Source organism: Bos taurus, chromosome 5, assembly GCF_002263795.3.
Source record: "Bos taurus isolate L1 Dominette 01449 registration number 42190680 breed Hereford chromosome 5, ARS-UCD2.0, whole genome shotgun sequence".
Lineage (NCBI taxonomy): Eukaryota > Metazoa > Chordata > Mammalia > Artiodactyla > Bovidae > Bos > Bos taurus.
This window is the reverse complement of record NC_037332.1, coordinates 30,223,613-30,249,699: the sequence shown is the minus strand read 5'-3', so window position 1 is coordinate 30,249,699 and position 26,087 is coordinate 30,223,613. Positions and strand designations below refer to the sequence as shown.

Here is a 26,087-nt window from a genome sequence, read left to right as displayed (position 1 = left end):
TTTTAAAAATAAACATATCTCTATTTTATTAACAATGTACAGTTTGCTGACTGAAAGAGGAAAGTAGTGTTTCTCAAAGTTCTAGGATTACTTAGCAGGACCCAGAGAGTTTGTTTAAAAACAGTAGCTGGGAATCTGCTTTGGAACAAGTTTGAGAATCACTGGCTCAGGCATGGAATGGGGCTGGGATTGTCTCGATCCTTCTGGCTCCTTAGGGTTCCAGGGAAGGACTCGTTTGACTTTTTATGAACAAGTTCAGCTGACTCCTCTGGGGGTTCCTCTTCTTCCTTTCTTTGCGTCACTGAGGCACTGAAAGGGTTAATACAGTTATGGGTTGGGGAGCAGCTGAGACATGGCCCCTGAGATGTGAGCGCCCACCCAGCCTACCCAGCTGTTTCCCCGGTTGACTCTGGGAGACCAGTCCAGGGCTGACCCAGATGTGGAACTGCTTAATACGACATTTCTGCCACATTCCAGGGGCTCTGCTGCTTTTCTTGCGAATCTTCCTCTTCTTTCACATCACAGAATTCTCCCTCTCCCTCCCCTCACTGTTTCCTGTCCTTCTTACCCATCCATGCTTCTTCCTCTCCACCCCTATCTTGGTTCCTTCCCAGAAACCAAGTTATAAGCCCTCTCCTCTGTCAGCACCGCACTGGAAGTCTGCACGAGTCCCTGCTCGCTGCATCTCGGCACACACATGTGAACCACTATGTACTTTGTGCAGAAACAGGCTCTGAGCAAGGGAGGGCAGGGCAGTCTGAGTCGAGGTTAAGATTCTTCTCGGACTACACACAGTGCCTAGAGTGTGTGGGCATGTAGCTATCTTACCTGTCAGACAGAGCGCCCAGGGGAGACATGTGTAAAACAAAGCAGAGAAACCTTCTGGAGGAGGGGGTCTGCTGGCCTTTGAGAGACTCAGTCCCAAAGCCCAGGGGAAAGATGAAGAGCCCTTCCCCACAAGCTGAGAAGACATCCCAGTTAGCCTTTGATGAGGCAGGTTGCCAGAGCCAAGCAAACAGGGAGAACGGCACAGTTGGCCCGAGATGGGTTCCAGTTAGGAGACTAGCCACTACTGTGAACTGGAGAGCACAGCCAGGGGAGCTGATGAGGTGGGCAGGGTCACAAAGGGGTGAGTGGCCTGGACCCACGCAACAGGTGGACATGCAGATTTGAGGTAGGCCTGGGGCAGGCAGCCAAAGACAGGATGCACTTTTGGGAGTGGAAGCAGCATGTCTCCAGAGGTGCATACACACAGAGAATTCACAAAGACAGCAGCACAACCACCAGCCCAGGGGCAGCAGGAGCCTGGAAAGCGGCAGAGAACTTGCATTCAGGAGCAGGAGATTCTCAGGCCATAGAACTGAGATCCCAGGACAAGGCAGGCAGCACTGCCCTGAAATGTCGGGGATCGGCTTGACATCCAGGTAGGTGGTGCCCACCTGGCATGTGGGTAAAGAAGACAGAAGCAGCAGGGCTTGACTTCTACACCTGGTACTGTGATAAACTGAATACACGCATGTGGAGTTAGAAAAGGGAGAAGAAAATTGTATTCACCTAAATTCCCCTGGAAAAGAGAAAGTCTTTGGTGGGAGCAATATTTTGATAAGTGCTTAAATCTGAAGCTGAGATCCCAGTGAAGGGCTGGGTGTGGGTGGAAGAGCTCTGCGTGAGACAAAGAAGGAGTTTTTGCATTCTGCATGTTATATACAGAAAGAGAGGAAGAAAGGAGGCTGCTCTGTGGTGCTGTTCACTGTGAATCCCTGTCTTTGTCACCCTCCTAAATTTTCAGAAAGTTACTAACATCATGAAGCGCGTGCGGCCAAGTGGCATGTGTTTACTTGATATTTACGTGCATGCCTTTATGTGTGTCTGAAGAACAAAGGGGTTCGTGCCTCAGGTTGAAACAGATGCAGAGAAGGAGCTCAGAGAGGAGAGACACCACTATGGGGGTGCAGGAGTTGAGGGCAAGTTTAGCCCAGTCTCAGCAGGGTGCAGCCCCAGTCGATTTCTGGGTTACTGAATTCTGCCACACTTGTTTCGGTTATTCTCAATTCTGTTTGCTCAATTCTGTTGTATCCAAATCAACTAACAATAACAGCAACGCACCCACACACTTGGAATCGCTTTAGGAACCGAAGCCAGGTATGTATGTACTAGGTGGGCTATGCTGATGTCCAGCTGGGACTCTCAGGACCACTTCAGAGTAGGATCACAGCCGAGCACCAGCCTTCTTTGATGCTGCTGGGCCACCCTGTCTTCCCTCAGTCCCTGTCGAGAGAACAATGGCAGCACCAGCATCTTGCAGGCTTGGTTCCAGTTAGGTCTAGACTGGCAGGCATCAGTGCCCGCTCCCTGTCTAACTCATTCATTCATTCATTCTTTTGTTGCAGGATCTTAGTTCCCTGTGTGTGTGTGCTAAGCTGCTTCAGTCACATCTGACTCTTTGCAACCCCATGGACTACAGCCCGCCAGGCTCCTCTGTCCATGGGATTCTTCAGGCAAGAATACTGGAGTGGGTTGCCATGCCTGCCTCCAGGGGATCTTCCTGATCCAGGGATCGAACCTGGGTCTCCTGTATCTCCAGCATTGGCAGGCAAGTTTTTTACCACTAGGGCCACGTGGGAAGCCCCTTAGTTCCCTGACCAGGGATTAAACTGGGTCCCCGGCAAAGGAAGTGCCAAGTCCTAACCATTGGACTACCAGGGAATTCCTATCCGGTCAGAGATCTTTAGATGGCGCATGGCCAGGGCCACAAGAGACAGCTGGCATTAGTAATGTAGAAGGGTTCCCTGAAGAACCTTGAGTCTTCAAGCCAAGAGAGGCAGAGTTGAACCTTCCTAACCAGAAAAGTCTTTTGTTGGCCCCACTGAGTCCCACTTCCCTCCCCTCAGCTGCTCTTCCCGGGGCCAGTTCTTGAAGGCGGTAAGGAAATAACAGTGCCAAAGATGGGCCCAGGTTTATCCTGAGATTTTTGGTCTCTCTCATCTCTCCATACCTGCACCTGGCTCACCTTGAGAACAACCCCCAGGCCTAGGGCAAGACACACTCTTGAGTAATTTAAATGCAAGTCCCAGGAAATAAGTGGAAAGAAAAGACTTCCATCCTGGTCTTCTGAGATGCCATGTGGAGTCTTTGAGAGAACTAGAATGGTGTTGGTGTGGGGACCCAAGCTCATGCCTGATGAGGCAGGTAAGCATCTGTCTGTCTGATGTGGTACAGTAAGTGAAAGTGTTAGTCATTCAGTCATGTCCGACTCTTTGCAGCTCTATGGACTGTAGTCCACCAGGCTCCTCTGTCCATGGAATTCTCCAGGCAAGAATACTGGAGAATTCCTCTTTTCCAAGGGAATCTTCCCAAACCAGGGATCGAACCTGGGTCTCCTGCATTGTGGGCAGATTCAGTGTGTTACAGTGAGTCATCATTAATGTTTGGAAAGATATCTGTTGGGCGGTTGGACACAGGGAGTGTTTACTCTGGCCCCTGCCCTTAATGGGCAGGTGTCCCTGAATCCAGATTGACCATCTGGCCTTGAACCTTACCGGGCCTTGAGGGACATCAAGCTTTTGTGGAAGGAGGACTGCACATCCAGTGCCAACAGGCGGGGAATGTCTGGGAAACCTCCTAGCTGGTCCCAGGACAGGCTGGTGGGGGTCTTCTTTTCTATGGGGTAACTGGAGGCAGCCACATCAATTTTCCACATGGCCTCCATCTGGTTCCCCTGCTGGCTGGGGTGTGAAGGCGGAAAGTACAAAAAGAGACGAAGTTAGACTTGCAGAAAGGGAGAGAATGGGGAGCAACAAGCTCTCCAGGGTTTTCTTCCCCTTCAGATAGTTGTCACCATCCTTCGTGTCACATCTCTTCCCTTCCCAACTCTCAGTCTCACCTGCTGGAGTCTCCTCTGGTTGAGGAACTACTGGAAAAGGCTGCCGAGATAGCCCCTGTTCCTCCGAGACATGCCCCGGGGCTGAAGCCCTGAGCCGGCCACACTAGGATGGTTGAGGTGTGGCTCACAATGTCTCTCTTTGAGCCCAGCGGTCACGGGGTGGGAAGGCTCAAGTTTATTTTTATGGACGGACCAATGCTCGGGGTAGAAATGGTTGTGAGTTCTCAGCTGTGAGTCCCAGGAGTCTCTCAGTTGCATAGTTTGAAACATACTTGGTCAGGCTGGCCCTTGAAGCCCACACACCACACACATACACACACCCTCATCTAGGCCAATGGCCAGAACTGGGCAGGGTGGCTGAGAAGCTGGGCTCCTTGCAACTCATGGGTGAGCTTTGCTTGTCTGTACCTTCACTGAGCTTCTGGTCCCCTCCCCAGTCTGCTCACCCCTGCTCCCTGATTCCCCACTCACCCAGCCAGCTGCCCCCGGCTTCCGTGCACCTACCGGGCCATCTGCTGGGGCACACGTGGCTGGTGCTTAGTCTTAAAGAGCTCCTGGGATCGCTTGCAGAAGGGGCTGCTGGAGTGGATGTGCCGCAGTAGGAATGGAGGAGGCTTGCTTTTCCTTGACTTTGGGGAGATGACCACAGGGGTGTGCAGGTTAACGTTCCACTCCTGGAGCTAAGAGAAACCAGCAGAGAGGCATCATCAGAGAGACAGGAATTTATCCTCTTTTAAAAGAATCCACCTGCCAATCCAGGAGATGCAAGAGACACAGGTTCGAACCCCTGGGTCAGAAAGATCCCCTGGAGGAGGGATGTTTACCCACTCCAGTATTCTTGCTTGGAAAATTCCAAGGTCAGAGGATCCTGCTGGGCTACAGTCCATGGAGTCACAAAGAGTTGGACATGACTGAGTGGCTGAGCACAGCCCAACACAACTGCTGCCTGACTTGGGGTTTAGCACAAAGGGGGAGGCCCCAGGAATCCCTCCAATTAGAGACCCCCTGGGACTTCAATGTATCACATTTCCTAGAAATGCCTTGAATTGCAATTTGCTGGTTTAGTTCCTGTTTTCTCCTTTGTTGTGGAGAATCCAGACAATGGGCAAAACAGCAAAGAAAAAACTAAAGAAGCTAGAGCAGCTGGAACTGTGAAGACTCATAGGGTTCATGACATGGGTCAGGTTGTGTCTGGAATGCTCTCTGTATCTAGTCATTCAGCCTCTGCCCTGGCCCTGGGCAAGGAGCTGGGGGAACCCTCACAGCCACCTAAAGAATTATATATATATGGTCCCTTTCCTTCTCAATCTCAAAACCAATTTAGCACGTCAAGACACCTACAGGAGGTGATCAAGACTAGTATAAGGAGACAGGAAACTGAGTTGGGAGATGGCTCCATGGCAAGGCTCTTCCAACTGCCTTGACTCAACTTCCAATGCTGAATCCCTCAGGACACTGCTTCCCCCAGACTCTGACCACTGCTGCTCAGGACTCAGGGGGGTTACCTCCTGGCCCGTCTTAGCAGATTCAGAGTCACTGCTAGCCATCAGCTAGCCTCCTGTGGGCCACATCAGCACTCAATGCTTTTCTGACCTTGGCAGCAAGGGAAAGAGTACAGGAAACTGCAGGCAGCCCTTAGAGAATAAAACTAGGTGAAACCCAATACAGTAAGACTCAGAATGACTTTGGACTCTCAACAGCAAAGCCAAAACCTGGAAGGCAACGATCAGTGCCTTCAAAATTGTGAGAGAAAATGAATTCTAATCTAGACTTCTCTATTCAGGCAAGCTGTCAACCTCAGTTAAGGGTAGATATTAAGTGAAGACATTTTCAGACAACCAGGGTCTCAGTGATTCTACCTGCCAGGAACCCTTTGTCAAGAAGTGCCTGGAGGAGGTGCTCCACTAAAACAAGGGAGACCCAGGATTGGAAGCAGGGGAGCTGTCCCCAGAGAGCAGTAAAGGGAGTCCCCAGCATGAGGGTGAAGAAGACCTGGAGACCAAGCCTGGAGAGCAACCAAGAGAGCAACCAGATCCGACAGGAGCTGGACAAGGAGACCCACGGGAGGAGGATCTGAGCACAGAGCTGGACTGCAGGCTCTGGCTACCCCCCCTGCAGAAGGGGCTTCCTTCTCTAACTCTTTTCTTTTTAAAATTTATTTATTTATTTTTGGCCGCACCTTGTGGCATGTGGGACTTTAGCTTCTCTGCCAGGGATTGAACCTGTGCCCCCTGCATTGCAAGCACGGAGTCTTAACCGCTGGACCACCAGGGAAGTCCCCTCCAGCTCTTTTTGAGGGTCCCTCAGATCCCCTGGAGAAGGGAAAGGCAACCCACTCCAGTATTCCGGCCTGGAGAATTCCATGGACTGTATAGTCCAATACAATCCATGGGGTCGCAAAGAGTCAGACACAAGTGAGCGACTTTCCCTTTCTTCCCTCTCTTGCTCTCCCCCCATGTATGGAGATTGGAAAACTTGCCTTCCTTCTACTCAGGCTGCCGCCTGCCTTCCCCTCTTCCTGGTTCAGAGGCTTTAATCTGCTCTCTGATTTCCCATCTGCTCTCCTGCCCCCAGGCACACCCCCACAGCCCCATGGCTCCATCCTGGCCCTGTTCCTGCTGGCCGTGCTGACCCCTGAGAAGGTCGCCAGGTGCGAGGCCCACCTTGGGGAACATAGTTGCCATGCTGCTCAGGCACCCTCTGCGCTTCTCCTCCAGGTCCTTCTGCTTGTCTGTCCACACCTGGAGCTGGAGTTTCTGCAGGTGGTCCACGTTTTCCAGGAAGAGGAAGAGGTTCTGGGCCTTGTAGGAAGCCCCAGCTTCTCGCACGACTTGTATATGGTTGATCACGTCTTGGCTGGAAAGAGAGGGAAGTGATTTAGTGGGTGAAGGGGCCTCCTCCTAGCCCCTATGCTATGCTATGCTAAGTCACTTCAGTCGTGTCCAACTGTGTGACCCCATAGACGGCAGCCCACCAGGCTCCCCCATTCCTGGGATTCTCTAGGCAAGAACGCTGGAGTGGGCTGCCATTTCCTTCTCCAATGCATGAAAGTGAAAAGTGAAAGTGAAGTCGCTCAGTCGTGTCCGACTCTTAGCGACCCCATGGATTGCAGCCTAACAGGCTCCTCCGTCCATGGGATTTTCCAAGCAAGAGTACTGGAGTGGGTTAATCGGCATGACTCTGTGTGTGTGAGAACTGGGGAAAACAGGGAGCAGAGGTGAGGTGGTGTCAGGTAAGGAGCCTTGGGCTGGGCTGGAAATAGGAAGTAAGGCCAATGGGGGAGCATGGCAGGCGGGTTATGGGCAGGGCAGTAGGACGACAGGAAGACAGCAGGAAGACTCCCAGAGGGAGAGCAGTGTTAAGTACTCCTCCTCCCACACCTCAGGGTTGCCCAAGGCTCTGAGGCTGGGTGTCCTGTGCAAGACCCTCTCTCAGGGGCATCATGTCCAGGCCTGGGTGATTCTCCCCACCCCATGCCCCACGCTACTTCTTTCTCATTGGGTTCTGGCTCTGCCCATGGGTGTGGGTGGTGCCAATGGTTGCCAGGGAAGACTTACCGGAGGCTCTGGAAGTGTCTGTAGCAGATGTACTTGTGGAAAAGGCACCACAGCTTGAGCGCATTCAGCTCCATGGTGGTGGTGGTGAGCTCCAGCGCCTTACCATGCAGGTAGTGGGGCAGCCCCAGTGTGTCCTCCTCAGTCAGGAGCCGCAGATTCCTCCTCTGGGCCTCCACGTCTATATGGTATACCTTCTCCTTCCGAGTTACCGGGGCTATATGCACAGGGGGCTGGGTCACCCTTCTTGGGGATGTACCCGTGACAGGAAAGGAGGCCGATTTCTTGGGCTTCACGGGAAGCCGGTGGGCCTGTGGTTTCTGGGTAAACTCGGCTGAACTCATGGACCTCTGGTTTCTTGGGATGGGCTGCTGGGCCTTAGGGGACCTGGGCACGCATGGCCTCCTGCCTTGGCGAGCAGATTGGGCCCGGCTTGGGGGAGGTGCCAAAGACGCGTCCTCCGAGTCCTTCCAGCGAATGATGGGCACGAAGATCATCCTCTCTGCGTCCTCTCCCGGCTGCTCCGGCTCCCTCCACGGGCCCCTGGGCTCCTGGTCCAGTCTCAGCCGCTGCTCCCTTGCTGCCTCCTCTGCCTCCCACTGCCGCAGCTTCTCCTCGTGCTCCTGCTCTAGCAGGGCCCACCTCTCCTGCCGCTGCAGCCACATCTCCTCCTCCTGCTGCCACTGCTGCCTCCGCCTCTCCCAGCTTAGCTCCTCTTCCCTGGCCTCTGCCTTGCTCTCCAAGGCCAACTTCCTCGACCTCTCTAGGGACAGCTGCTTCTGAAAATGGGACTTAATTTGGAGTCCTTCCTTCTCCCAGGCCACTTCCTGGAAGAAGTCCTGGTCTTTGGCTCTGTCACCTGGGCTTTCTGCTGACAGTCTTTCCCATTTCTTAGGAAACATGTGATCCATGGAGGATGGCAACACAGGCTGAAGACTTTCAGCGTCCTTGCTCCTGTACACATCTGCAATCCTTGAATCCACGGTCATGGTGGAAAGAGGCTGATCTGGTGAAGGCATAGCACCACTGTCCCAGGCCATGGCCATGGGGCTTGGGGAACATGGTGAAAACTGCTCCTCCTTCTTGGGCTCCTGTTGGGTTTCCTCCATGACTGTGTCTTTCTTTGGGAGGGCTTCTTTCTTGTCAGGGTCTGGGAACTCAACCAAGACCCTGACTAAGTCTTCTGCTTGACCTCCAGCAGACTGAATTTTCTTCAGCTGGAACTCTAGGGCATGCTTTATCAGGAGCAGGTCATGGTACTTTCCCCCTAAAATGTCTATCTGCTTTAGCAGGGCATCTCTCTTACTCTCGAGGACCTGGAGGGACTTCTGGAAGTACAGCTTCTGGTTGCTGAGTTCTTTGGTCATCTCTATTTTCAGGTGCCTGTATTTGGCCTCCAGGCTCCTGTTCTCCTTGTGCTGGAGGATCAAGGCCTTATTGAGGTTCTCCACCACAGCAGACATGTACCTGATGGCCCTAACCTCCCCTTGGTTGAACATGGTGGAGTCCAGGAGCTCCTGTAACATGGACTTCACCTCGGAGACCTTTACACAGGTAGTGTGCTTGTCCTGCAGCATCTGCTCTGGGCTCAGGGGCTGAGGGCAGGATATCGCTTTTTGTGGGCTCTGTTCCTGCCAGTCCTGCCAGAAGGTATGTTTGGACACTAGGAGAGGTAGAGAGAACAAAGACAATAGGCTCCCATGGATCCAAGGATTATACTGATTCTCCAGATCCTGCTTGGCCACATTCCCATCCAGCCCTCTTAGGGCTTTGGTAATAAGGAGCTGGGGCATTATATGAGGCCAGGGGAGATACTGTCGGGAGAGGACTCTGCTGGGCTCAGAGCTTACCTGTCAGGGTCTGTCAGCTCCACAGCACCTGTAGGGCCCAGAGGGGTCTGGACCTATTTGATCCAGTTCAACTCAATTCAACACACTCCTGATCCTCCATATTTCCCTGGAGTAGAGTTATTTTTCTAATCATGCTGTTCCCGGTACCTACTTTGTGCCCCTTTCCTTTGTCCTTCAATGAGAGTAGAGCAAAGGGAAATGAGAGACTCGATGCCTCCTTTGGTGGCTATGAGGGAGAGGGGTAACACCTTTTCCATCACCTCGATCCATTCATCCAGGGCTTCCTCTTCCTCCTCACTCTTCCTGTTCTTGATCTCATAGGTCAGGCTGTCACCTGAGAGAGAGTGGGAGATTCAGGCTGATAACAATCTGTCCTCTAGGGAGCCCGAAACAGTGGTAGAGCATGGGGGTAACCCCAGCAGACTTTGAGGTTAAATTAGTTTAACCTCTTATTAGCTGTATGATGTTGGGCAAATCACTTATTCCCCTGAGCCTTAGTATTCTTGCCAAAAAAGGGTTGGGTATGGATTAAATGAGATAACACAAGTGAAATGATTAACATGAGACCTGCCATGTAGAAAATATGCATAGATATTAAATTGTATTGTTGTACTACAAGGCCAAGCATGTGTCTGCCTTGTTATTTTTCTACGCTCATTGCCTAGCCTACTTATTTATTCTATCTGGACAATTAAATGAATTAACTGGAGTCAACAGCTCTGCTTAGTTTCTGGAGGCAGCTGAAGAACCACTGAACTGAGCACTCAGGAGCAGGGCAATGCGAGGAGGGTTAGAGCACATGCTTATACCATCTTCCTCCAACACTACAGCATCCACCACATCTCACACCAGACTGAGGTCTCTTGATGGGATAGTTCTGATCTTAAGAGGGGTAGCACCTGGTTCCAGGGCTGCATGCAGCTGGTCCACACCCAAATGGCTATACCAGTTGCTTACAGCTGGCATCCGTGCTCTTTGGCCTAGTATCCATTCAGTACTTTGAATATCACCCTTGAGTTCCTCTATGAAATAGCTAGTATGCTCCACCAAAAAAAGTATTAGAACTAATAAGTTCAATAAAGTTGCAGGACCTAAAATAAACACATAAAAATCAGTTGCATTTCCACACACTAACAATTAATTATCTAAAAAAGCAATAAAGAAAACAATCCCAATTAAAAAGCATCAAAACAATAAAATACATCAGAATAAATTTAATGGGAGTGTGTGAAAGATATCTACAGTGAAAACCATAAGACATTAATGAAAGAAATTGAAGAAAACACATATAAATGGAAAGATAACCCATGTTCATGGATCAAAAGAATTAATATTGTTAAAATCTCTATACTACCCAAAGTCATCTATATATTCAGTGCAATCTCTATCAAAATCCTGTAGCATTTTCCACAGAACTAGGAGAACAATCTTAAAATCCATAGGGAGCCACAAAAGACCCCAAATAGCCAAAGCACTCTTGAGCAACAAAAACAAAGTTGGAGGCATCACACTACCTGATTTTAAGCTATATTACAAAGGAAATCAGTCTTGAATATTCATTGGAAGAACTGATGCTGAAGCTGAAACTCCAGTACTTTGGCCATCTGATTCAAAGAAGTGACTCATTGGAAAAGACCCTGATGCTGGGAAAGATTGAAGACAAGAAGAGAAGCGGACGACAGAGGATGAGATGGTTGGATGGCATCACCAACTCGATGGAGATGAGTTTGAGCAAGCTCTGGGAGTTGGTGATGGACAGGGAAGCCTGGTGTGCTGTAGTCCATGCGGTCACAAAGAGTCGGACACAGCTGAGTGACTGAACGGAACTGACGGTAAACAAAACAGTGTGGCACTGACATAAAAACAGGCACAGAGACAAATGGGACAGAATCAAGAGCTCAAAAATAAATCCATGCATATACAGTCAGCTAGTATTTGCCAAGGGAACCAAGAAGACTCAGTGAAGAAAGGATAATCTCTTCAATAAGTGGCGCTGGTAAGCCTGTACATTCACATGCAAAAAAATTAAATTGGAGACTCCTGTCTTATGCCACTTACAAAAATTAACTTGAAAGGAATTAAATATAAACCCCCAAACCTTAAAACTCTTAGGAGAAAACTTAGGGGAAAAACTTTCTGATATTCATCTTGGCAATGACTTTTTTTTTTTATATATGACATCAAAAGCAAGGCAACAAAAGGTTAAGTCACTTCAGTCGTGTTCGACTCTGTGCGACCCCATAGATAGCAGCCCAAAGCAAAAATAAATAAGTGGAACTACATCACACTAAAAAAGTTTCTGTACAGTAAAAGAAATGATCAACAAAGTGAAAAGGTTCAATCTACAGAATGGGAGAAAATATATACAAACCATATATCTAATAAAGGGTTAATATCCAAAATATCTAAGAAACTCACAAAACTCAAGAGCAAAACAAAACAAATAATCTGATTAAAAATGGACAAAGGGGACTTCCTTGGTAGTCCAGTGATTAAAAATCCACCCTGCAAAATGCAGGTTCAATCTCTGGTCAGGGAACTAAGATCCCACAGGCCTCAGAACAACTAAGCCCAAAAGCCCCAACTATGGAGCCTGCATAACACAGCAAAGATCCCTATGCAGTCAAATAAATAAATAAACATTTAAACATTAAAAAATTGACAAAGGATATGAATAAACATTTTTCTAAAGAAGATATACAAATAGCCAACGAGTATATGAAAAGGTGTTTAACATCACTAATCATCAGTTCAGATCAGTCGCTCAGTCGTGTCCGACTCTTTGCGACCCCATGAATCTCAGCACGCCAGGCCTCCCTGTCCATCACCAACTCCCAGAGTTCACTCAGACTCACGTCCATCGAGTCAGTGATGCCATCCAGCCATCTCATCCTCTGTCGTCCCCTTCTCCTCCTGCTCCCAATCCCTCCCAGCATCAGAGTCTTTTCCAATGAGTCAACTCTTCGCATGAGGTGGCCAAAGTACTGGAGTTTCAGCTTTAGCATCATTCCCTCCAAAGAAATCCCAGGACTGATCTCCTTCAGAATGGACTGGTTGGATCTCCTTGCAGTCCAAGGGACTCTCAAGAGTCTTCTCCAACACCAATCATCAGGGAAAAGCAAATCAAAGTCACAATGAGATATTACCTCAGACCTGTTAGGATGGCAATTATGTAAAAGATACGAGATAACAAGTATTGGTGAGGACAGGAAGAAAAGGGGCCCTTGTGCACTGTTTATGGGAGTGTAACTTGGTATAACCATTTTGGAAAACAGTATGGAGGTTCCTCAAAAAATTTAAAATCGAATTACCATATAATCCAGCAATCCTACTTCTGGGTATATAACCATAGGAAACAAAATCACTGTCTCCAAGAGATATCTGCATGCGCATGTTCAGTGAAGCCCATGTTACAAGAGTCAAGGCATGGAAGCAACCTAAGTGTCAGTCAATGGATGAACGGATAATGAAAATGTGGTATATATAAAGAAATACAGATAGTCCCCAACTTCTGACTTTTTGACTTTACAATGTGAAAGTAATATGCATTCAGTAGAAATCTTTGAATTTTTATCTTTTCCCATGCTAGCCATAAATGGTATGATACTCCTATGATGCTGGCACTAACAGCAAACTGCAGCTCTAAGTAGCCACACAATCACAGGAGTAAACAGCAAATACACTCGCAACCATCTGTATGCATACGGTCATCCTGTTTTTCACTTTCAGTATAGTCTTCAATAAATTATGTGAAATATCCAACACTTATTATAAAATAGGCTTTGTGTTAGGTGATAAGCTAACGGAAGTGTTCTGAATAGGATAGGCTAGGCTAACCTGTTTGGTCGGTTAAAGTGAAAGTGCTAGTCACTCAATTGTGTCCAACTCTTTGGGACCCCGTGGACTGTAGCCTACCAGGCTGCTCTGTCCGTGGAATTCTCCAGGCAAGAATACTGGAGTGGGTAGCCAATCCCTTCTCCAGGGGATCTTCCCGACCCAGGGATGGAACCCAGGTCTCCTGTGTTGCAGGCAGATTCTTTACCATCTGAGCCACTAGGGAAGGTTAGGTGTATTAGGTACATTTTTGATTTATGGTATTATAACTTAGGATAGGGTTATTGGGATGTACACCCATCATAAGCTAAGGAAGATCTATATTATTAAGTCACAACAGAGAAGGAAATCCTGCCACTCGTGACAATATGGATGGACCTTGAGGGTATTACACTAAATGAAATAAATCAGACAGGGAAATGGAAACAAAAAAATGCTGAGCTGACAGAAACAGAGAGTAAACTGGTGGTTATCAGAGGCTAAGAAGTGAGAGAAATGGGGAGATGTTGGTTAAAGGTACAAACTTTCAATTATAAGATGAATAAGTTCTGGGGATCTAATATACAGCATGGCGACTACAGTTAACGCTGTATTGTATACAGGCACACCTTGTTTAATGGCATTTTGTTTTATTGCTCTTTGCAAATATTGCATTTTTTAAAAACTGAAGCTTTGTGGAAACCCTGCATGGTCAGATGATGGTTAGCATTTTTTAGCAATAAAGTATTGTCAATTAAGGTATGCACATTGTTTGCTTAGATATAATACTATTATACACTTAATAGACTACAGTATAATAAAAACATAACTTTTATATGCACTGGGAAACCAAAAAATTCTTATGATTCACTTTATTGTGATATTTACTTTATTGTGGTGGTCTGGAACTAAACCTTCAATATCCAAATCTGAAATTTGCTAAGAGAGAAGATCTTAAATGCTCTTACCATACACACAAAAAAAGGGAAGCTGTGAGATGATGTGTTATTGCGATAATCATTTCACTGCATACATATACATATAAAATAATCACATGTACACTTAACATTTATACAATGTTGTTTGTCAATTATATCTCAATAAAGCTGGAAAAAGAAAACAGTGAGTTTGCATTTAGTTTCTGTCTCGCTAAAAAATGAGATATAATAATGAACCCATGACTTAGGCTTCATCACACAAGCATCTAATGTCACAATCTGTTATGTTTTGGACAATGACACATTTGTCTCTCTAGGGAGTAGAGGTGACGTGCTATGTCATGAGTGGGTGATGTTTTCACTGGCGAGGCACTACGATGTGTCTTTTGCTCCTTCTGCACCCACCACCCTGCCCTTGCTCCCATCAAAGGCTGGCCTAGGGTGGGGAAAGAAGGAGGTTGAGTGAGCTGGAACCAGAGTCACTAGGGGAAGGAACCCACCCTTAGGACTGCACCCCCCCTGCAAACTCACCCCAGTCACCTAGCCAGTGAAGAATTTCATACAAGTTCTTCTCTTTAGTCTTAGCATCTTCGGAGAAGGAGGATATTTTCTCCAGCAAGATGAATCTGTTCTTGCCCTTCTGCTGTGGCTGGGGAGGTTTCGCCTTTTTTTTAAAATCATATCCTAATTCTTCCTGGAAGCGGTTGATGACACAGTTGACATTGTCCAAGATTTCTGAGAGTTGGGAAGAAATATTCTACACGGGAAGCAGTAGATTGTAGTGTTTAGGAATGTAAACTCTGGCACCAGATGCCATGTTCCAGTTATGTGATCTTAAACAAGGCAGTTAAACCTCTCGGGGCCTCAGTTTTCTTATTTGTAAAGTGGGGATCATTATAATAACTATCTCACAGAGTTTTAATAAAGATTATATGAGCCAGTATTTGTAAAGCACTTAGGTCAGCACCTGGCACAGAAAGTAAGTGTTAGCTTTAATTACTCTCATTTCAATTATTAAGACCAGGTCAGGGAGAGAATACAAAAAATCCACAGTGAACATTTCTTCAGAATTTCAGAATTTGCAGGGACTTCTGGACATCTCTCCTCACAAGGATCCAGAGGCAACAGACTAGAAAAATGAGGCCCCAAGAAACCCAAGGATCAGAAAAGTGAAAGTGAAAGTCGCTCAGGTGTGTCTGATTCTTTGTGAGCCCATGGACTATACAGTTCATGGAATTCTCCAGGCAAGAATATTGGAGTGGGTAGCCTTTCCCTTCTCCAGGGGATCTTCCCCACCCAGGGATCGTACCTGGGTCTCCTACATTGCAGGCGGATTCTTTACCAGCTGAGCCACAAGGGAAGCAAGGATCAGAGATTCCCATTTAAAAATGAGAGTTTCTAGGGCTCAGCTTGGGGAGATTCTGATAGGTTGCCAAGAACAGACCTGAAATCATGAACTCTGGGCCCCTTCTGCCCTGGTATGGAGAAAGCAATGGCAACCCACTCCAGTACTCTTGCCTGGAAAATCCCATGGACGGAGGAGCCTGGTAGGCTGCAGTCCATGGGGTCGCTAAGAGTCGGACACGACTGAGCGACTTCACTTTACTTTTCACTTTCATGCATTGGAGAAGGAAATGGCAACCTACTCCAGTATTATTGCCTGGAGAATCTCAGGGACGGGGGAGCCTGGTGGGCTGCCGTCTATGGGGTCGCACAGAGTCGGACATGACTGAAGTGACTTAGCAGCAGCATCTGCCCTGGTAGGACCCACCACCATGGTCTCAGGGCCATCCTAGGGCTTCCCTTGGGCTGTCCTCTTCCTGGACCCATCGCTGGCCTCGGTGGGGGGGCGGGGAGGGAGATTTGATTCCAGATCACCCTCCAGAGGCCAATCTATAGGAGGTGAATATTTTGCACTAAGCTATCCATAAACCCAGCTTGCTGAGGATCCTGAGGCCCCACAGGGGCCCAGAGCTGGAATCTTGCCCAAATCTGGCATCAGTCCCTGGCCTCCCCATCAGACCCCAACAGAAAGGTGACATTTTCATCTCAGGGGTTACCTCCTGAGCCCGAGTTAGCTGGGCAGCCTCAATCCTTGAGATGATGGCTTTCACTGACGCAGGGGTCACCAACTGTGGGGGTTTATCTTTCTCCATCTTGGATCACTCTGTCAGTCACAAAGACTTCCTGTGCCTCTGGTGCAGGGGCCTGCCTGAACACACAGTGTTGGCTGCTTGGGGGTTAAGGACTCCAGGGCAGCTTCTGACCCCTCTTCCTAGCTGCAGCTCCCTGTAACTGCCAGGTGACAGGTTCCAACTGACCTTCTTTCTTCCAATGACATCATCAGGTTGACTGGAAGAATGACTTCCTGTCATCTATCTGCTTGATTATCTAGCTTTTTATCCATATCCATCACCTAATATATATTAACTTGGCCTACTGCTTTTTAAAAAATCATTAAATGCTATGCTCCCAAACTAATATTAATGGCTAAAAGTAGTAAAAAAAAATTAGAAAAAGTTATTTTCCCAAAGAAGTTTTTTAAAAAAATTACAACTAACCAATAACTAATGGGAATACATTTCAATTTACACCAAGAGTCAGGGCTTAATCAATACTTTCACTAAAGATAATCATCATTACCAGAGGCCTTTTTAAAACAAATGATTAAAATGGACATTGTTTCATGCCCAGGACTAGAACTTTGCCTGGTATATAATAAGCACTTAATAAACATTTGTTGAATTAATGAATATGTAAGAAAAATACATATATGTGCAAATTATTCTTCCATGCTTCCGGGCTTCCCCAGTGGTTCAGACTGTAAAGCGTCTGCCTTCAATGCAGGAGATCTGGGTTCGATCCCTGGGTTGGGAGGATCCCCTGGAGAAGGACATGGCAACCCACTCCAGTACTCTTGCCTGGAAAATCCCAAGGACGGAGGAGCCTGGTAGGCTACAGTCCTTGGGGTCGCAAAGAGTCGGATACGACTGGGTGACTTCACTTCACTTCATTCTTCCATGCTACTGAAACATTTAACAGTTAAGGAATTAAACATTGTAAGTTCAGTTCTCAGCAGTGCGATAGCCACTTAAAAACATGTCACCTGACACCCACCCGTCTTTTACATACTATCATTCCTTCACTATGGGCTTCTCCTATGGCTCAAGCTTATTCAAAGTTAATTCTTTCATTGTCTCACTCCTGCAATGAACACTTATTGGTAACATTTAATGTTTCAGGCATGAAGCTAGGTGCTAGAAATACAGAAGAGTGAGACCTAGTTCTGCCTTTGAGGTACTCACATCCTGCTTTATGGATTCCTATCCATACATCTGGCACTGGATTCCTTTAATCCCTTGTGATTTCAGAGCATGTTGTAGTTTACAAATAACTTATTCATCCTTACAAACATGTTTGAGAGCCAGCTGAGGCTCAGAGTTATGAGATTTATCTAAAGTTACAGGGCTAGCAAGTACAGAATCAGGACTTCAACCTGCTTTTTTGATTCCCCGTCTGGGGTCCCTTCCTCTTTTTTCCTTTCTCTCCCTCTCTACTTTTTCTTTCTCTTGAAGATGATCATGCTACTGCTGCTACTGCTAAGTCACTTCAGTCGTGTCTGACTCTGTGCGACCCCGTAGACGGCAGCCCACCAGACTACCCCGTCCCTCGGATTCTCCAGGCAAGAATACTGGAGTGGGTTGCCATTTCCTTCTCCAATGCATGAAAGTGAAAAGTGAAAGTGAAGTCGCTCAGTCATGTCCGACTCTTCGAGACCCCATGGACTGCAGCCTACCAGGCTCCTCCGTCCTTGGGATTTTCCAGGCAAGAGTACTGGAGTGGGGTGCCATTAAATAGATGATCTAAATAAGCTAATTAAAAGATAGATTATAAGATTCAATTAAGAAAAACCCAAGACTCAAACTATGTTCTGTCTACAGGAAACACACTTTAAATAAAAAGACACACATTGGTTAAAAGATGGAAAGAAATAAACTATGCCAATACTAGTCAAAGGAAAGCTAGAGTGACTACATCAATTTCAGATTTTATTTTATTTTTTACTTTTTGGCCACATGGCACGGCATGTGGGATCTTATTTCCCTGACCAGGGATTAAACTAGCACCTGCTACATTGGAAACTTGGACCGCCAGGGAAGTCCCAATTTCAGATTTTAGAACAAGAAAGATTAGCAAAGTTAAAAAGGGAGGTGTCCTTTTTAAATCCATAAACTCCATGATAGAGGTGTCAACTAATAAAAGTGATGTAATCCTATATATATTTGAACCTAATAACAGCTTCAAAATACATGAAGCAAAAAACTTACAGAAGTGAAAGGAGAAATGGATAAATCCACAATTTCTGTTAGAGACTTCAACGCTTTTCTTTCAGCAACTGGAAAAAGTAGAGAAAAAAAAAAGCAAGGATACAGAAGTTTTCAAAAATACTGTCAACCAACTTGACTCAATTGACATTTATAGAACACACCACCAAACAACAGCAGGATGCCTTATTTCCAAATGCATATGGAATAATAATCTGGACCATAAAACAAATATCAATAAGCTTAAGATTAGAATCATACAAAATCTGTTCTCAGATCACAATGGAATTAAACCATAAGCCAATAATTAAGAGGTATGTGGGAAAATTCCCAAATGTTTGCAAATTAAACAACATACTTCTATACAACTCATGAATCAAAGAAGAAATGACAAGGAGAACTATGAAGTATTTTGAACTGAGTGAAAATGAAAAATTGACATATTAAAATTTATAGGATGCTGCTAAAGTAGTGCTTAGAGTAAGAAACTAGATAAGTAATTACAGAGAAACTGAAGCAGAAGGGAATCGTATGGATAAGAGTAAATAAATAAAACAAACAAACAAAGATAGAGAAAATCAGTGCAATCACCCAAATCTGGTTCTTTGAAAAGATTAATAAATTGATAAAGCTCTATCCAGCTTTCATCAGGGGGGGAAAAAGACACAATTTACCAACATCAGGAATAATAAAGGGGACATCACTACAGACTCTATAGTGGGAAATAATGAGAGTATTATGAAAAAACTTTATGCCAATAAACTTGATAAATTAGATGAAATAGGCAAATTCCTTGAAGGATACAACCTATTAAAGCTCAATAAGAAAGCAAAACCCTGAAAAACCCTGTATCTACTAAAGAAATTGTAATTAAAAACCTTTCCCTTAAGGAAGACTCCAGCCCCAGATAACTTCATTGGTAAATTTTGCCAAAGATTTAAGGAAAACATAATACAATTCTATATACACTATTTGAGAAAGTTGAACAGTAACGGAATACTTCTCAAATCATTTTATGCAGTTAGCATTGTCTTGCTACAAAAAACAAGACAGAATATTATAAAAGCACAGACCTGATATAGACATAAAAGAAAAGAAAATAGAAGCCCTTGACAGGAAAAAAATTATTTGCAAAACATGTATTTGATAAAGGACTTGTATTCAGAATATATAAAGAACCACTATGACTCAATTACAAAAAGGAAAACAATCCAGTTGTTAAATGGGTAGAAGATGTGAATAGACACATCACTGAAGATATTCACGGGCTTCCCTGGTGGTCCAGTGGTTAAGAATTCGCCTGCCAATGCAGAGGATACGGTCTGATCCCTGGTCTAGGAAGATCCCACAGGCCAAGGGGTAACTAAGCCTGTGGCCACAACTACTGAGCCTGTGCTCCAGAGCCCGGGAACCACAACTGCTGAAGTCCACACAGAGAGAAGCCATCCCCAGTGAGAAGCCCGCACCACAGCCGAGTAGTCCCCCTCTTGCTGCATGTAGCACAAGACCCAGCACAGCCAAAAATACATAAATAAATCTTAAAAAAAGAGAAGGTTCTCAAAAGGTAAGTAGGCAATAAAAAGATTCTCAACATCATTAGTCATTAGGGAAATACACATAAAATCACAACTTGTTAGCCACAATAAAAAGCGTGAACACACCAAGTGTTGAGGAGGATGTTGGCATGTGAAATCCTCGTTTATTACAGGTGAGCATGTAAAATGGTATGGCCACTTAGAAAGCTGCTTGGCAGTTTAAAAAAAAAAATTAAATATCTATTCCATACAATGCAGCAAGCCCATTCCTAAGTATTCACCCAAGAGAAATTAAAACATATCCATACAAAGACCTATACACAAATATTCATAAACAGCTCTATTTGTTATAGCTCAAAACTATAAACAATCTAAATGTCCATCAACTGGTAAATGGATAAACAATGAAATGTACCACTCTGTATTTTTAAAAAAGAATGAACTACTGATACATGCAACAACATGGATAATCTCAAAAGCTTCATACCAAGCGAAAGAAGGGCAGACACAAACTACTACAAACTATACACTCCACTTTTATGAAATTCTAGAAATGTAAAACTGCTGTGACAGAAAGGAGGTTAGTTGATGCCAGGAGCCAGATGAGGGAGATTCAACTGACTGCAAAATGGAACAAAGAAGGTCTCTGAGGGAAGGAACTGTTTTATGTCATGATTAATTCACTGCACCCTACACTTCAAATTGGTGAACTTTATTATGGGTAAACTATACGTCAATAAAGCTGATTTAAAAAAAAAATTATTTATTTATTTGGCTGTACTGGGTCTTAGTTGCTGTGTGTGGGCTCTAGTTCCCTAATAAGTGAAGTCGCTCAGTCGTGTCCGACTCTTTGCAACCCCATGGACTGTAGCCTACCAGGCTCCTCCCTCCATGGGACTCTCCAGGCAAGAGTACTGGAGTGGGGTGCCATTGCCTTCTCCAGGGTTCCCTAATAACTAGGGATCAAACCCAGGCCCCTTGCTTTGGCAGTGCAGAGTCTTAGCCATTGGACCACAAAGGAAATCCCAAAGCAGACTTTTATATACTTTTTTAAACTTTAAAAATCATTTATTTTTGACTGCTCTGGGTCTTTGTTGCCACACACAGCCTTTTTCTAGTTGCAGTGCACGGGCTTCTTATTGCAATGGCTTCTCGTGTTGCGGAGCATAGGCTCTACAGGGTGTAGGCTCAGTAGAGGCTTCAGAGACATCCCCCAAACTGATTTTTAAAAATGTAATGTTCTATAATGTTCAAGGCTGTGGAGGGATTGTGGGCAGACAGCACAAAGGACTGGAAGTTAGTCAGGAGGGTATAAGGAAAGAACTCTTTCTCTTTGCTCAGGTGGCAAGTCTTCCCTATTTCATTCCCTTTACCATTGAGGCTGGGACGCTCCCTCCTCCAAGCCCCTCTCCCATGCAGGCCAATAGCAGAACCTTCACCACAGTTCAAGGGTCACACTAATTGATCACCAGCTCAAAAGAGATGTTTGCAAACATTTAAAAAAGCAGCTGGGGACTTTCCTAGTGGCTCAGTGGTTAAGAATCCGCCTGCCAATGCAGGAGACACCGGTTCGATCCCTGGTCCGGGAAGATCCTACGTGCCAAGGAGCAACAAAGCCCTCGCGCCACAACTACTGAGCTTGTGCTCTACAGCCTGGGAGCTGCAACTATTGAAGCCCACACGCCCTAGAGGCCCTACTCTGCAACAAGAGAAGCCACTGCAATGAGAAGCCTGTGCACCACAATTAGAGAGTAGTTCCCGTTTGCCACAACTAGAGAAAAGCCTGCATAGCAATGAAGACTCAGAACAGTCAAAAGAAATAAAAATAAGTACATAAAATTATAAAAAAAAACCCAGCCAACCCCCTTCTGCAAGCAAAGCCTTTTGTAGAACTTCACTATCTAAAACAGACACAAGCAATGTCTTATTAGAACACATTTGTAAGTTCAACTTCCTATCTCTGTTATAAAATCATTCAATGTCAACTAGCCTGTTTTGACAAAACCAAAAATTTGAAATGTAGGACATCTGAATGTTCATATTTTTAAACTACTGTTTTACAAATAGTTAAAAGATATTTAAAGTTTCTGGGTAAAAATGGTAGATTGAACACATGTATCTAATTTTGCTCTACTAAAAATACACTAAAACTATAGCAAAGGGATTTGTTTTTTAGGGCATAAATGCACAAAGACAGGAAAACAGGAGAGGAGACAAGAGTGAAATACTTTAGGAAGCTAGATGAGTGGTTTCTGACAGAACAGAGAAGGATGAATCCTTGGACTGTAGTGTGGCAACCATATGGCAAATGGAATTGGTTGTGCCAGACTGCTGACCACCCCGAAAAGGCAGGCCTAAAGATGGGACTCCAGAGGTTCCCCGCAGTGAAGTTCTTAGAGACAAGTCCACTCACGTACCTGAGCCCACAGAGCACAACTGCTTCTAACTGGGATTTTGGTAACCCATCCTTAATGTGAGCAGACAACAAAGGATTATAAAAGCAAAGAATATACATGAAAGAAACCAGAATCACAGGAAAAGAAATTTAGAGAAAACAGCAATTATGTGAAAGAAGAAAATTTAAACAAAAGGATCATTAATAGTGTCAGAGATGTGTGCACGTGCTCAGTGGCGTCTGACTCTTTGAGACCTCGTGGACTGTCGGCCACTGGGCTCCTCTGTCCATGGGATTTCCCAGGCAAGAACATTGGGGTGGGTTGCGATTTCCTTTTCCATCTGAATTACAGGAGTTACAAAAAAGAAATGAGAGAAAATGGCAGGGAGGAAATCACAAATGGGTGAGTCAAGACTACTTCCCAGGGGACTTCCCTGGTGGTCCATGGCTAAGATTCCATGCTCCCAATGCAGGGAGCCTAGGTTCGATCCCTGGTTGGGGAACTAGATCCCACGAGCCACATCTAAGAGTCTGCATGCCATAACTAAAGATCCCTTGTGCTACAACTAAGATGTAGTACAGTCAAATAAATAAATAAAATTTTAAGAAACATTATTTCCCAGAAGTCATTGAGTGCCCAGCACTACAAATAGCCTCTCCCAGACATATCACTGTCATTTCAGAAAACTGAAGACAAGGAGAAGTTCAGAGGGAGGGGGAAAGTCACTTATGAAGGATAAGGAATTAAAAGACTTTGGACATCTCAAGAGCAGTGATGGAAGCTAGAAAGTAATATCACAATGCCATCATAATTTCAAAGAAATTCAGGCCCAGCCAAACAATAGAGCAAGTGTCAGAATAGAATAATGGTAATGTCAAATGTGCAGTTTCCAAATAATTTACCTTCTCCTTTCTGGGGAAGCTTCTAGAAGATGGTCTCCTCAAGAGGGTATAAGTTAAAAAAGAGAAAGATATAGAAAATGGCAAATAAAAGACCTAACAAAGGAGAGAGGGAAAGAAAATGCCTAGAAGGATGAGAAAGGAGATGCTAGGTGAAGCAAGGGGGTGGGAGGATAAACATATTGGAGCAGGTCAGAAGGCTCCAGATGTCATCAAGAAGATGAAATTGATAGGATATCTCCTGTATCTACACATTCTGAGAAGAGATTTAGGCAACTGCGGGAAGATTCTGAGGCAGATTTTGTGATAAACACATAGAAAACTAAACAAATGAAAAAACAAGATAATTACTAATTCCAGGAAACATAAAAAGTGCAGGAAAGGAAGAGTAATCAAAGTTTTTTACAAGGCTCAATTGTGAATAGCATATGTAGTCACAGCATCGTAAGAACTGAAAATTCAACGAACAAAAATCATCAAATTTATTTTGGCAGATAGGAGATAAGAAGAAGGTATGAGCAGTGGGGAGAGAGGAAGGGGAAAGAGTTAAATCCTCAATCCTGCCCCTATTATTTGTGGGGCCTTCGACAAGGCCCCACAAGATTACAGATGGAGACTCACACACTACATATCTTAATGTTACAAACTAAGACAACACACTGTTAAAGAAAATACCTTCCAAGCTCCTAACTTAACAAATATACTTTCCTAAGGACCTACGTAAAAGGCCAGGCTCTAAATTACAATTTTGGGAATCCTGAGTTCTACAGTAGAAAATAGCAGCCCCTAGCCTCTGACTCTTGCCTGACCCCCTTCCTTTCTGCCCTTGCCTCTGTCCTGCAATGAGAGAGCCTCGCATAAGGTCCTGTGGACATCCCAGCTTGTGCTCATTCCTCTTGCTTGAATAGCTGTTCCCTGGCTACCCCTCAGTCCTAGGAATGCCCACATTATCAGCATGGTCTCCCTGGGGAGGAAAGACCCAAGGAAGAAGCTGGTGCAGGCCCAGGAAGCAAGCTGGGCAGGGAATCCCAGGGTTCCAGGTATTCAGAATATCATCTATTAGAGGGTAAGTGGGCTTTGGGTCTGGAGGAGGGCATGGCAACTCACTCCAGTATTCTTGCCTGGAGAATCACTTGGACAGAGGAGCCTGGCAGGCTACAGTCCATAGGGTTGCACAGAGTTGGACACCACTGAAGCGACTTAGCATGCAAGAACGGGCTTTGGGTAGGCACATTCCCTTGGGTGCCTCACTCTGAACGGAGGGATACAGCTGGAGGAGGGTCAAAGCTATGAAGATAAATGCCAATAGAAACAGTTTAAAAGAGCTTAATATGGCTGAAGAGGTAGAGATGATGGAGGAAGGGCTCTGCTGTGTCTATGTATTCTTAAAAATTATCTCATTTAAAAAAACACTGTAAAAATAAAATATGATTAATAAAAGTTTATGGAGCCCCTGAACCATTGTGTTATGCCTAGAGGTCTCAATAACAACATTTGAAAGCAACAGGACTAGACCCTCTTTGAGCCCATCTAGTATTACAATGCGGAGAAGGCAATGGCACCCCACTCCAGTACTCTTGCCTGGAAAATCCCATGGACGGAGGAGCCTGGAAGGCTGCAGTCCATGGGGTCCTGAGGGTCGGACACGACTGAGTGACTTCACTTTCACTTTTCACTTTCATGCATTGGAGAAGGAAATGGCAACCCACTCCAGTGTTCTTGCCTGGAGAATCCCAGGGATGGGGGAGTCTGGTGGGCTGCCGTCTATGGGGTCACACAGAGTTGGACACGACTGAAGCGACTTAGCAGCAGCAGCAGTATTACAATGAAAACCACATGGTTTGCGAATTCCCTGGTGGTCCAGTGGTTAGGGTCGTCCCTTCCACTACAGCCGGCAGAGGTTCCAACCCTGGCTCAGGAACTAAGATCCCCACAAGCTGTATGCTGCCAAAAAAACACTCCCAAACCAACTCCCTCCAAATGAAGTTTCTCTCTGCAGTGGCCTTAAGAATGACTCTCTCTTCCTTTCCGCCTGTTTGTCACCTTTAGAACTTCTACTTCCTATTGGTTGTTTTCCTATCTCTCACCGGCTAGGCTCTCAGCTTCCGGCAATCGGACGCAGGTGAGAGGTCTTTGTATCTTCAAGATCTAGCACTGTACAAAGCACAGAGCACAGGCTCAGCTAAGGGTGAATAAATAAAGAAAAAAGGAAATACCTTTACCTGGGCTTTGGAGGGAAGATGTTCCACCTTTCTGCACCCGAATGCCTGGAGCTCTGTAAGTTACTAGCCCTGAGACGTTGAACAGTCATTAAATAGCTTTAGGCTATAATTCCTTTCGGAGAAGGCAATGGCACCCACTCTAGTACTTTTGCCTGGAAAATCCAGGAGAAGCCTGGTGGGCTGCAGTCCATGGGGTCGCTAAGAGTCGGACACGACTGAGCGACTTCACTTTCACTTTTCACTTTCATGCACTGGAGAAGGAAATAGCAACCCACTCCAGTATTCTTGCCTGAAGAATCCCAGGGACGGGGAAGCCTGGTGGGCAGCCGTCTATGGGGTCGCACAGAGTCGGACGCGACTGAAGCGACTTAGCAGCAGCAGCAGCATAGTTCCTTTATCTGTGCAACATAATATCTATCTCACATCTTTATTCCTAAAATGAATTGGGCTCCTCACCTCACTATTTCACCACTTGGTGGGAGCCAGTCTCAAATGAAGCAACACTGGAGTCACGTGAGAAACACGTGTACAACGCACGAGGGCAGGGATTTACGGAGATCTGTTCACTTTTACTTTTTCTACTGCTATTTGCCCAGTGTCTGCACACTTCCTGGCACATTAACAGGTGTTCAAAATAAATAGCTGTTGAATGAGTGAATTAAAGTGCTAAAA

General features: G+C 45.7%; 1 protein-coding gene across 6 annotated transcripts; it reads right to left on the bottom strand.

Moving 5' to 3' along the window:
• On the bottom strand, positions 1-25,640 carry FAM186B (family with sequence similarity 186 member B). 6 transcript variants are annotated; one of them, XM_010805017.4, is made up of 8 exons: positions 25,416-25,640; positions 18,367-18,434; positions 9,439-9,621; positions 7,441-9,100; positions 6,547-6,739; positions 4,388-4,563; positions 3,540-3,725; positions 1-309 (listed from the first exon to the last, which is right to left on the bottom strand). In XM_010805017.4, the coding sequence occupies exons 3-8, from the start codon at positions 9,542-9,544 to the stop codon at positions 159-161; spliced, it is 2,472 nt and encodes an 823-aa protein (XP_010803319.1). In that variant the 5' UTR covers positions 9,545-9,621; positions 18,367-18,434; positions 25,416-25,640; the 3' UTR covers positions 1-158. The 6 variants fall into 6 exon arrangements, with proteins under 6 accessions (XP_010803319.1, XP_059742878.1, XP_024848218.1 ...); XM_059886895.1 differs by lacking the exons at positions 18,367-18,434; positions 25,416-25,640 and adding exons at positions 14,579-14,795; positions 16,099-17,582; XM_024992450.2 differs by lacking the exons at positions 18,367-18,434; positions 25,416-25,640 and adding exons at positions 14,570-14,795; positions 16,099-17,581.
• Positions 25,641-26,087: the final 447 nt, after the last annotated feature.